This window comes from Passer montanus, unplaced genomic scaffold (assembly GCF_014805655.1).
Source record: "Passer montanus isolate IOZ18808 unplaced genomic scaffold, ASM1480565v1 scaffold62, whole genome shotgun sequence".
Taxonomy (NCBI): domain Eukaryota; kingdom Metazoa; phylum Chordata; class Aves; order Passeriformes; family Passeridae; genus Passer; species Passer montanus.
Genome location: NW_024371260.1, coordinates 912,416 through 925,452, shown reverse-complemented (window position 1 = coordinate 925,452; position 13,037 = coordinate 912,416). Strand labels below are relative to the sequence as shown.

At 50.1% G+C, this 13,037-nt stretch overlaps 1 protein-coding gene across 6 annotated transcripts in view; it reads right to left on the bottom strand.

The window, feature by feature from the left end:
* The window catches only part of RERE (arginine-glutamic acid dipeptide repeats), a 163,812-nt gene that overhangs the window by 39,547 nt on the left and 111,228 nt on the right, over positions 1-13,037 (bottom strand). For all 6 annotated transcript variants that reach the window (XM_039727541.1, XM_039727544.1, XM_039727540.1 and 3 more), the window contains one exon: positions 932-1,012. In XM_039727541.1, the coding sequence (XP_039583475.1) occupies positions 932-1,012 (81 nt within the window). The remainder of the gene's footprint in view (positions 1-931; positions 1,013-13,037) is intronic.

Below are 13,037 nucleotides of genomic sequence, written 5' to 3'. Positions count from 1 at the left end.
ATTGTCTCATCCTCCCCTTCCTTTTTAACTCACACAGTGTTACTATTTACCACCCAGAGATTTGTGCTATCACAGCACTGTCTCACAAGAACCTCCGGGAGGAGAATGGAATCATCCCACAGAAACTGAGAGCTTTTGAAATATCATTACAGCAATGCTCTTCCCCAGTGCACATCCAGACTGAACACCTACAAGAGTCTGAACACTCTGTGATGCCTTAAATCAGTGTTTTCCACAGTAACACATTATTAGAAAGCAGTCCAGCTCCATTTTCACGGAGCTACCTGCCTTCCAAACCCAGACCAAAACCGAAAGCACTTCCCCAAAGGCTCCCCGCAGCCAGAGGACACCTGCAGGGCAGAACCCGAGGCTCTTTTGGGGCAAATGGCAGAGTGAGCGGCTCCCCAAGGCACCCAGACCCCATCTCCTGTGCAGGAGGGCCCCACGGGTCCCAGATTTGGGGTGGAATGCCAGGGTTACATAACCCCGAGAGGAAGATCAGAGATCTCAGATCCAGGCAGGGGAAGAGTTAAGCAGGGCACGCTGCGGGTCACAGGCAGACCTCGATCCCATCAGATGCTGCTTGGGTTTAGGTTTTCTTTAATTACCCGATGCCACTCGAGCCCCACCGGGTGACACAAAATGTATTATCCCGCTGTAATGTCAGAATTTAAAATTAGATTCGCTCTCCAGAAATACACTTCAGCCAGGCTCGGCGGCTCCGTCCAGCCATGACGATTATTTTATGTAACATCTTTCATAGCCCAAGACCTAAAAACTGCACTGAAAACCAGCAGCTGCCTTGGCTGGCTGAGGATTTCTCTTCCGTTTATCTGAGGAGAATTCGGGGTGAAAAGGAAAGAGTTTCGCAAGATCAAACAGCGAAGCAGCGAGAGAAAAAGCGAATTACATAAAGTCCAAATGTACTTACGGTCTCCTTATTGGGAAGCAACTCCTTTCGGATTCTGAAGAAGTTCTTGCCGTACTGCCTCAACCCCTTAATAAACCGTTTCTGTGATAAAAGATAACAAAAACAGCGTGTCAGCAGCAGCAAAGAAAAAATATTAAAAAAAAAAAAATTAAAAAAAATCCCCCAAACGGCGGCTGTGAATCGGCAGCGGAGCCGAGCGGCGCCGGGAGCCCGGGGAAGCGAACGCACCTACAGGGCTGCGAAGGGGGGAAAAGGCTCGGGAAAGACCCGAAAAATCCCAGCCGCATCCCCTTCCGCCTCCAACTCGCAGCGGCCGGAGCTCCGCGGGGCCGGGGCCGCTGCCGGAGCCGCTCGGGGCCGGCTCCGCGGCCGGGCACAGCGCGGCGCGGGGCTGGGGCAGGTGCCGCAGGGGTTAAAGGCTGGCAGCCCCCGCGTTCCTGGCGGGTTCGCTGGGGCCGGGGCCGGAGCTGGAGCCGGGCCGGGAGGCGAGCGGAGCCGAGCCCCGGAGCACAGCGCAGGGCCGGGCGGAGGCGGCGGCGCCCAGCGTGTGATGGCGGCGGGGCTGGGCGGCGGCCCCCGGCAGTTCCAGCGCCGAGCGGCCGCCGGCAGCGCTGCCTCCTGGCTCCGGCTCGTCCTCTCCCTGCCGCTCGTCCTCGTCCTCCGCCCGGCCCTTCCCCCGGTACAGCCGCGGCCGGCGGCTCCGGCCCTGCCCGCGGCCCCCTCACGGCCCCCGGCGCATCCCCACAGGAGCCGGCGGCACAAAGTGCCTCTCTCTGCAAGGGACATTCTAGAGAAAGGCTTCTTCCTTCCCCGCGAACGCCAAAATAAAAAGGCTTTTCCCTTTCCTATCGACACCGTACACGGGTATAAACAACAAGGAAATAGCAAATTTCTGCCTGCAAAGCCGATAGGGGATGTTGAGTATGTGGGCCCTACTATTCCAGGGAAAGGAGGGAAAATGATAATTCGTAATTCCCTAAAACGAAACAAGCAAAAAAAAAAAAAAAAAGGCTTTTCCTTTCCTATAAACACTGTGTGCAGCTATAAACAACGAGTAAATAACAAATTCTGTCTGCAAAGAAGATAATGGATGCTGAGTACGTGGGCCCTACTATTCCAGGGAAGGGAGGGAGATGAGATTTTAAAATCCCCTGGAGAGAAACGAGCCTCAAGTTGGCTTAATGCATTTTGGATCGCATCTTTTTGCAAACATCTGCTGGAAGGAGGTGGGCAGGGATCAGAGGCTTCCATGAAGGGCACAAGGACTCCCAAAAAGGCGAATTCACTGCTCCAAGGTGCTCTCAGCTCCCAGCACAGCCCTGCGAGTGAGGAAGAGCTGCAGGTTTGCTCCCACAGGGATCTATCCTCACCTAACCCTGACCCTCCAAACCAGCAAGACTGCAGAGTTCGCCAGGAACGTGCCCGGGGCCACGGAGACGGGAATTAACCACCCTTGTAAAGGCTTGGAGATTACAGTCCCTGCAGTGTGTGATTTACTCATCCCCACCTGCTCCTTCCAAGCCGGCCCACACTGCACCCGGGACTGAAGCGTTTAAGGGGTGTCGGAGCTCCCAAACTCGGCAGGTTTTACTGAGAGCAAGGCACCAGACAGGCAGAAATCACCTGCAGAGCAGGATGCTGAGTGCCCACGGAGTACAGCTGCTCCCCAGTGCACTCACACGCTCATTTTTAGCAGGGGAATTTTCCCAAGGGACTCTCATTGTGCTGGGGTGGGTGCATCCCTCCCCTGGCACCGCAAACCTCTGGCTGGTGCTCTGGGCAGGAGAAGGTGGCAGCAGCAGTGACAAACAGCCCAGTGCCAGCATCCCAAAGAGCAGTGCAATTCCCACCTGCAGGAATTCGCCAGCAAAATGGGGAAACATGGAAAGGCAGGCACTCAAAGGGAGCTGCATAAAATGAGAACACCCCATTCCTGTTCCTTATTCTGCCCAAGACTTACTATGGTGCACTTGAATTCTTAGGCAACCATTTAATTTATTTTTTTAAGATTCCTTTTAACCAAACTATGTTATATTTGGATTGTGTTGTGATTCAACTCTATTAATAAAACCTAGGACAAACTGTTTTCCTTTGACCCCACAGGATGTCAGAAGTCCCTTCTGGAAATGCAAGCCTAGCACAGAGCCCATCTGAATAACAGAATCAGAGGGGCCTTGGAATGCACTCCAAATTTCCAAGCAGGAATGAAGTCAATCCTTCTGGCCAGTTCTGCTGTCACCTTTATTGATGTACAGAATTATCCCATGGCCACTGAGGCACTGACACACACTCAACCCTAAAGGAGCTTTGTGCCTCTAGGAAAGGCAAGGGAGAGACACTTCTTAATATGCAAATAACAACAAAGCACACAAGAAATAATTTCAGAAACTCAGACAGAAATTCTAGAGCTTAATAATATATTTTTTTTTAATTTCAGATCTTCCTTCCTATTCTAGACTCCCATTAATTCAGGCATCAAGGCCCATTTTCCCTGCAGCAAGAACGGGAATTTTCTCCAAGGCAAGCCCAACAGAGACCTCAAAATGGCTTTAAACATAACAGAACGAAATAGTTGCACACCAAATCAGAGGTGACCTGTTGCTCCCCGGTGTCTCACAAAGCAGACTGCCTGACACTGATTGAATTTGCTGTCCCCTGCACAAATGGCATGCAGCAGTGCTGCAGGAGATGCTGCACTGCTCACAGGAGGCATCTGAGAGCGACAGCTGCCAAGCTAAAATAGCCCCAAACACAGGGCTGGGGCTCAGGCCTAGGGACAAGTTTGGGTAACAAGTGCAAGTGGCTCCGGAGCACAATGGTTTCATTTTTACAAGTACATCATTTGGATTTTTAGGACAAACATTTCGATTTTACCACTTCTGTTTAACTTTAAAAGATTGCTTATGACAGGATTCTGTCAGCGTTATTGTTCGTGCCGCTCGCTGGAGACAAACTGTGCCACAATTAACGAAGTGCTGTGGGTAATGAGGGCTCTGAAGCAGCTTCAGGAAATCCCAGGGCTTGTGGGGCAGCCGGTGCTGACAGCCAGGGCTCAGTTTTATGGGGTGGTTTCCATGGCTGCTGACCAGCCCCAGCACGAGGCCTCTCATGCCATTTGATAATTGGATGAAATGCATTCGATGCTGCAGCATCCTGCGTGCAGCCAGGCAGCCATAAATAACCATAAATAACCATAAATAACCATCAATAACCCGGGCAGAACAAGCAACAAGCATGTTCATGTCTGCCTGCGTGCTACTTGCAGGTCCCATCTTTCATCCCGAGGAACAAACCTCCTGACAAGATACACAAAGCCCTTCTGCCGTGCCCGACGGAGCTCAGCTGGCACGTTTGTCACGGGGCTGGCAGTGCCAGGGCTGAGCTCGTGCGTCAGGGTTTCCATCATGCCCAGATTACAGCCTGGCAGGAGGAACTGCCCGCTGCTAGCCCTGCACCCCGTGTGCTCCTCCACCTCACAAACCCCAAATCAAGCTGCTGCTGGAAGGGTGCACCAGTGACACCCACTGCAAAAACAACAAGCAAAACTTCCAGCTGAAGGTTTCCACCGGAAGGTTTCCACCTGAAACCTTCAGAAAGGCAGCACAACTCTGATGAGCCTGCAAATTCAGACTACTAACCTGTCTCTTCTAACGTGGTGCTGCAATCGGGTTTAGAGCTCTTTATTTTCTCTAAGAAATTCCATGTGCTGCTCCATTCCCTCCCTATGAGTTCCACCTGGTTAATGAGTGAAGAGCATTGTGTAATGCGAAACATTTACACACAGGGCCTCTTCTGATCTTTCTCAATCCAGGAAATGAGGATTTTATTTCTCAATCTTTTTAATGAAAAACAAAATCAAATCACCTCTTTAGCCTATGTCCAAGAACAGCAAGTTCTTCTCTCAACATTTTCCTTAATTCTAAGCAAACAAAATGGGAGATTTTGCTGTTATGAAAGCAGTAGGTTTAGTGCATGCCTGGAAAGGCCAGCTTTTCCAGGCAGATGCCAATGGAAGTTGTCACCACCTTCCATATTTAATATGCATTTTAAAGTTTTATAATAAATATGGTAGGAAAATTTATGGGGTTTTCATTAACAGCAGATAAACACTAAATACATGAAAGCATCTTCACTTCTTCATCTTCACAAGCTGCCAAACTTCAGCGTGCAGCACATTTAGAGACATTTGAAAATAAAATCACGTTTTCACCCAGTTCTCTCACGCAAAGACACGGAAAACCAAAATATTTTGGTGGTATTCATTAGATACCAGTGTGTATGACAAGGCAGGGATGTTCCCACTGGAAATCCAAAGCCCTGTGCAGAGTGCAGCCCTGGTCACCCACACGTGACACAAACCCTACCCTCCCCAGGCCATCTGCCCGTGAGATCAAGTGTCCTCTCTAAACAAACTGACAAGGAATAGATCAGCTGAAAGCCTTCGAGGTGCCCAGCAATTTGCTCTCTCCCTCCCAACTGCATGGCTTTGTCTTCCTGAAAAATTACACTGAAAAACGAGAGGCTGGCCCCAAGTGTGGGGGACTGAACCCAAAGCTCTGCGGGAGAGGCACCTCCCAGCCTGAGCTGAGTACCCACAGCAGCCTCAGCCGAGTCAGTAACAGCTCCCTCGAGGGAATGCCAAAAGATCCTGGATGATAATGACCCCCCTTCCGTGGAGCTGCTTTTGTTGGGAACAATGGAGCTCCCATGGTACCTCTCGCTGGCTGGAAATATTGGTATTAAGTGAGCGTGAGCACAGCTGTGTGTAAATGACACATATAAACAGATTAGATTTGTGTATTTATACTGGATGCAAACACATTAATAGCGCATTTGCATACCCAGTTGGCTAAATGAGATTGCATGCAGAGCAGGATTACTGGTTACAAACACATTTATTTAGGATTTTCAATAAAGTATTTATATTGCCATTCAGGAGGTCAGGGTGGATTCATCATCCTTTTCCTCCTCTTTGCCTCCTCAGACACACACAAATGCTCTTGTCAACATGCCTCGCAGGGACTGCCCAGCCCTGCTCACAGCTAGGCTGGGAAAGGGCTCCAGCCAGCACCAGTTCCCCCATTAAATGTGATGTTTCAAGGGGGTGAGAGTTCTCCTTGTGAGCAGCATGATGCCAGTTTACAAACCTCCTCTTCCCCTCCTCTGTTTAATGCCAGGGATCAATGCAAGAGTCTGCATGAAAGGCAACATGATATTGAAGGTGACACAACAGCTCTCAGACGTTTCCAGAGCTGCAGGAGAATTCAGCTCTTCCTCCACCCCGGGCCTGGAGCTGTCAGGGTGTTGCTAACCTTTTGTGCTGACCCCAGCTGTATTTTCCCATCAGGATTTTTACCAGAGCTATTTTTATAAAGAGAAAGATTGCAGGTTCACCCAGAGCCCATGAAAGCTTTGATTCCCACTCTGCACTGTACCTGTGTCTGGGGGAGTCCCGATGGGAAAGAAAAAACAAAAGAGCAAAAAAACCAAACCAAAAATAAATAAATTTCAAAAATCAATTCTGTCTAAACGAGGAGCCTTTCTGTTTGCCCTAATTGCACCCTGATTATCGGCTCTGGGATCAAATGCTCCCAGGCCCTCAGCTCCAGGCTGCTCCCGTTAAAAGCCCCAGCCCTGCCATAAATCACCCCCAATAAATCATCCCCGAGTGCTGGGAGGCACTGGGAGCACCAGGTTGCCAGGCAACCTGAGCAGGAGGGATGCAGGGATGGATGCAGGGACGGACGGACGGATGGATGGATGGATGGATGGATGGATGGATGGATGGATGGATGGATGGAGGGATGGAGGGAGGGATGCAGGGATGCATGGATGGACAGACAGACGGATGGGAGCTGCTGACAAACAGCCAAGGGGCACGCTGTAAAATCCAGCTCCAAAGGCTTCTGTGAGGAACACCAGCTCCATTCCTGGCTGCTGCTGAGCTGTGGGAGGCAGAGATCCCACAGATCACCCAGAGATCCCACAGAGATCCCACAGAGATCCCAGAGATCCCACAGAGATCCCACAGAGATCCCAGAGATCCCACAGAGATCCCACAGAGATCCCAGAGATCCCACAGAGATCCCACAGTGACCCCACAGATCACCCAGAGATCCCACAGTGACCCCACAGAGCAGCAGCAGCAATGTGATCCCCTAAAGGAGACCAAACCAGAAACCCGAGCCAGCCCAGGCAGAGCTGCAGCAGCAGCTGATGCTCGGATCAAACCCTGCCCTGGGCATTAAAGCAGCAGCAGCAGGAGCAAAGGAAAGCTGCCTTTCCTTTCCTGCAGCTCTGGAAGGGCTGCTGGACAAGCAGCCTCCCCTGTGGGAAGGACAGCTCCCGATGGTTCCAGGTTTCTCAGCCCTGGTGACAGCACTGAGGGTCCCACATTTCAGCAGGGGAGAAGAGGCAGGCAGAGATGGACCTCTCTTGAAGGCTGCTCAGTGTGCAATCTCCTCTTCTCTGCCTGAAGAAGAGGAGCTGCTCCCTTTCCAAACCAAGGCACAGAGGGTGAGGGCAGGAGGAGCTTCCAAAGGCAGCAACAAGTCCTGGCCCTGACCAAAATGAGCTTTCTGTTTATCCAACATTCTCTGTCTCCTGCAATCCACAGCTTCTCAGTGTTGCTAACAAAGCTACAATGATTTGAGTGTGTTTTTTACATAAATGACTTTTTAAAGGTGCCTTTTAAGAGTTAAACAGAACAAAGGTCTGGCACATTTGTGACCCAGAAAAGCAAAACAAATGTGCTGCTGACAAGAGACAACAGAAAGCTTTTGATTACACTTCAGATTGCCTTTTCTGTACACAACAAGATTCATTTCTGGTTGTTATTTTAAGCTGCTGTTAAAATGCTAGTACACAAAAAGCCTTCCTGTACCTCAAAACCAAAGAGCAAGTGGAAAGAAAGAGCTGGACATGTTCCTCTTCAAGGACTACCTGAAATATCTTGTGTCATCCTTCAAGGCTCCAACACAGCATTTCCAGTGAAGTTCCCCACCACAGAAATGTTGTTCCCTTGGGATTTCAACCATTATTGTCAATTATTCTGGAGACAGTTTCTGCAGTCAAACCGGGATTTTTATGCAAATGGCAGAAGGAAACAAATAAAAGCACTTCAAGAGCCCCCAGACTTTGGAGCAATAACAAATCCAAGAATAATGAGACAAAATGGGAACGATCCCTCTCAGAGCAGGTATTTCTGCAGGTGCCTCCCAGGTAAATCATTGACAGAGGCTGTGACTGCAGCCATGCCCAGGGTGGAATTCAGGCACTCAGATACAAATTCCAGGGTCTGACCCTTGCCAAAATGATACCAGACAACCTCTGGAAACTCCCTAAATTCCTCTCAGAGTAAGTCTGCCACTGGCTGCAGTGGAGTGAAGAGACACCTGAGCAGGCAAAGCTGGGTGGAGGAAATACTGGGGATGACAAAATCAAATTCCAGGCTGAGGGACACATTCTCAGTGAGGGGGAGAGTGAAAAAAGGACCACAAATAAAGAGAGGAAATGATTAAAGATTTGAAAATGAAGGACCAGAAAGGCAGCTGTAGCAAAGTTGAAGGCTGCAAAGGAAACCTTGAAGGTGGATATTGTGGAGGGGCAGGGGGAGGTGGTGCTCAGACTGTGGAATTGCCTTCCCAGACACGTAGAACTGGACAATACCTGCCCATAAGAGATAAATGAAATATGCACCCTAATAAAGCAGAGGTGCCCTCTTTGCCTTCCCCAATTTGTGGCAAATGGGATGTTTGATTTGAGCACTGAAGTTATTCCAGAGCAGTGGAGGGGAATGTGCTGCCGTGCCATTTATCAGCTCCTCTAAATGCATAAGGCCTGGCTGATCAATCTCCCCTAAAAGCCATATAAATCTGAGGGAGGCACTCAGGGCTGGGGCAGCAGGGGAGAACAAAGGCTGGGGAAACCCAGGCTGGAAGGGGCTCGGGGGGAGCAGGGGGGAACGGAGGCTGTGAAGGCTGAAGCACAACCACAAAGCCCTCACCGCAGAACAGCCACAGCCACGAGGCACAAAAGTACAAAAGTACAAAAACAACGCTGGGCAGAGGCTGCAGATTTCAGCTCAGCCTCCTGGGCACACATCAACACACGTGAGACAGCAGAGAGCACGGGGAAAGCAAGGGCAGCTCCCGAGAGCACAGAGGGGCTGGCTGCTCCTCATGGCCAGGATGGACCCCAGCTTCCTTCCAGGGGAATTTCCACACCAAACTGAGTTTCCTCACAGCCCATATGGAACCCCCCTCACTGGCTGTGGGGGCAGTGTGGGGCCAGGCTCACAAAGGGAGCCCCTGCAGCTCCAGCAGGATTCACAGAGTCCTGGAACACCCCGAGCTGGAATCCCACAGGAGCACTGGTGCAGCTCTCAGGCCTGCCCAGAACCCCCCAGCAATCCCTCCCTGTGCCTCGGGCAGTGCCCCTTCCCCGGGGAGCCTTCAGTGCCCTCCACCCTCTGCCTGCTCCCACTCAAGGTGTGGGGCTTCCCCTGGACCGAGCCCTCATTGCTGTCAAATTCCTTCCATGGCACTGCCAGCATCAGCTCCACTGGCACTGCCACCCCTGGAACTCATTAGGGATCCGGGATGGATGCAGAAAATGATGAATATTTAGTCCCCATTCATCTACTACAGAAGCAGCCTATTATCAAACAAGTGACACCTTTACAAACTTAAATGAAATAATGGCTCCCGTGGAGGATTCCGAGCCCCTGACAGGATGGCAAGTGATTTAAGTAACATAAAGCTGAGCAACTGGTGATGGATCGTGGCTCTGCACTGCCTCTGTTACAGCTGTAATGGAACAAATGATCATTTCTCAGCCTAATTGAACGTGGCCGCCCCGCTCGTGCACAGAGGAGACAAAGCTTGATAATTTGCTTCATTAAAATGCATTTTTATGTCATCGGAAAGATTAAAAAAAAATTGGTTCTGTTGATAGGGGAGATTAGAAAAATAAAATTTATCATGCAAACAGCACTTGCAAATGAGGTGTATTTTGGCATTCATACTGCTTATGTTGTGCAAGAAAGATAAGCCCTGAGCACCAAAGCACACAGAGCATCCACATTGTGACAGTAATCAACATTTCTTCAATAGGAATTATGTCACTACACCCATTTGAAGAGCATTTTGTCATTTGCTGCTGCAGTGGCCACTGGGCCAGGCTAAAGATTCCCAGCTAAGCTGTTGGGCAGAACACAGAGAATTCAGTGACAATCAGGAACTTTGGGGGTTTGGGGCTGTCAGCCTCTGTGTTCAAACAAAGAACCCAAGTCAAGACTCAGACAGAGACCAAACTACCAGGGAAAAAAAATTCAAAAATCAAATATCATCTTGTCAAGTTGCAGCCAACGCTGTCATCCGCCTGCACTCGCTTTGTTTTAGGGGTTGGGGTTCCTGTGTTTGTAAAGCAAGCTTGTCAGGAACAGCAAATTGCCATTTAGACAGCAAACAACTCCTCCAAAACAAACCAGACATTTGCCACGCCAAGCAATCCACTCCTGGGCTCTGTGAGTTAATAAAGTGCAATTCCAACACAGGCACATGAAAAGGAGATGCTTTTACCTAGATCAACCTGGACTAAGCCAACATCACTTGGAAAGAAGCTGCAGATTTCTATCACATCAGAAAAAACCAGAAAAACACCAAAGCCCTGCATTATTTATTGCTGTTTTTCAGTTGCACTTGCAGCACAAGCACCAGAGGTGAGTTCCGCCCCTCCCTGGGTTCCCGGCTGTGCCAGAAGCCCCAAGCCCAGAAATCCCCAGCTGTGATGCTCCCTGCCCTCCCAGCTGCCCTCTGAACGCCGTGACTCAGTTTCCTCCTGGAGCAGCGCAGGATGCAGCAGCAGCTTACATTGAACCCAGGTTCCTGATCCCTGGGCAGATAGGAGCTGCACGAAAGGTCAGCCTGGGGCAGGCAGGAGCTGCTGCAGGAGGAGCCTGGGGCAGCTCTGTGCCAGGGCAGGTTCTGTGCCAGGGCAGGGCTCTGTGCCAGCACAGGGTCAGTGCCCAGGACAGGGTTCTGTACCAGGGCAGGGTTCTGTGCCCAGCACTGGGTTCTGTACCAGGGCAGGGTTCAGTGCCCAGCACAGGGTTCAGTGCCCAGCACAGGGTCAGTGCCCAGCACTGGGTTCTGTACCAGGGCAGGGTTCAGTGCCCAGCACTGGGTTCTGTGCCAGCACAGGGCTCTGCTGGGCTCTGCTCAGCTCCAGCTCTGGGACAGACCCACGGACACCAAGCCCACCCTGCTGCAGAGCAACAGCAGCTCCTCGGGCCCTGTGTTTATCAAAGCACCCCTGCCCTTGGGAGGACAAAGGCAGCCCCACATCCCCCAGCACTGTCCCCACCTGGAAATGCACCCACAGCGATGCTGGAGAGCCCCAGGAAGTGCCTGGGAGCTCCATTTTTAAAATGCCCTTGAAAATGAGCTGGAAAGTTCTGACACTCAGCCTCTTGGAGTTTATTAACCTTGCAGGCAGCACATCCCTTCCCCTGGCAGCAGGGAGCTCAGGGCCTGCAGAGCAGCCCCTGCTCTGGAGCACCCACCAGCAGCTCCTCAGGGCACCCACGGATGCTTTGGGCTGTGCTGCAGCTGGAATTTGGAGTTTCTCTCCCATCCCACACAGAAACAGCTCCCGAGCTGTGGCTCCTGGCCAGGCCAAGGGGCTGGGCTGATTTTTGGGATCAGCAGCATGGTAAGTGCTCAAGAGATAAAAATATTCCACATGAAGGCAGACAGAGCACACGCAGCTCAGCAAAGCCCAAGATGATATTGTTGAGGAAACAGCAACTCCTCTGGCAGCTGGGCAAAGACCAGCATCAGGGAAAGCACTGAAATCACCCACTCTGAAGCCAAGGTCACTGACAGGATTTATAGATTTATCCCTGAAGAGCCTCTGCTCAACATGAAATGCTGGAATAATTTTTTTTTAATCTCTCCCCCCGCCCCTTTGGGCTCCCTCATTTGCTGGAGGCCTTTAAAATTCATTCCTTTTCACAGCTGGTTAAACAATGGAATCTTTTGGCAAACTAAAAGGACAGAATTGATTGCCCTACACAAACTTTTCTGCACGTATAATTGATTTTTAATTCACTGCCTTATTTCCAAAAGGACTCGACAATAAACTCGGTGCTGTATGTGCAGTATTGATCCCTCTCAACAAGGGCTTGGATCAAAGACTGATGCAAGTTAATCACAAACAAAAGATTGTTATCTTTCATCTAGGAACCTGTGTTTAAACCAAATTCCCCTTTCTGAGCTGTAATACACCTTGTATTTTCCAGCTGTACTGCACCTCAGCACTTTGTAAACCTGCCAGCTACTCAGTAACTATAATTTTATGCAACCTTTAAATAACAACTTTTTCCCCCAAGCAGAATAATTTCATCCTTCACTGGTCACTTTTGACTGTGAGGGCTGACGGTTCTTTTCCACTCTGAGTTCTTAGAATAAGACACAGACAAGACCTTCCCACACGTGCTTAAACTAAAATCTTATTTATTCCTTAAACACAGCTCCTACAAAGCCAATCAGTCTGAGTCTGGTGGTTTTTATCTCAGTGCTCAGCTGAGTTTCAACTGTTACTGATTATCACCCTTGCAGACGTGGCTGGATCCCTAAATTCCAGCAAATGTTCATTTAGTGGGACTCTCAGTGTTTATTTTTTTGGGTAGAACAATGGCACTGAGCAGTAACTGGTGTCTCAACCTCCCAAGCCCTCTGCAGGAGCCAGCCCTGCAGTGCTGCTCAGCTTTTCCAATGCTCCTTTATGATTTCTTTCCACTCGACCCTTCCAGAGGCTCTGTTTCAATCTGGCTCTGAATTCCATTTTCTGTGGCTGCCACATAAACAGTAAATAAAATCCATGGTATCTGTGCCCCAGTAAGCAGCTCTGTCTCCCAGCACATCTGAAGAGCCCTGGTTTCAAAGGAGAGCATGAGAACAATGTTTTTTCAGCAGCACACACTCCAAAAAGGGTGGATGAGACATTTGAGGATGATTCCAGGCAAAGGAGCCAAGCAAATAAGTCTGTGGGTTTTGCATAAGTAATTCCTTGACCTGCCACACTGGATTACAAACACTTGCAA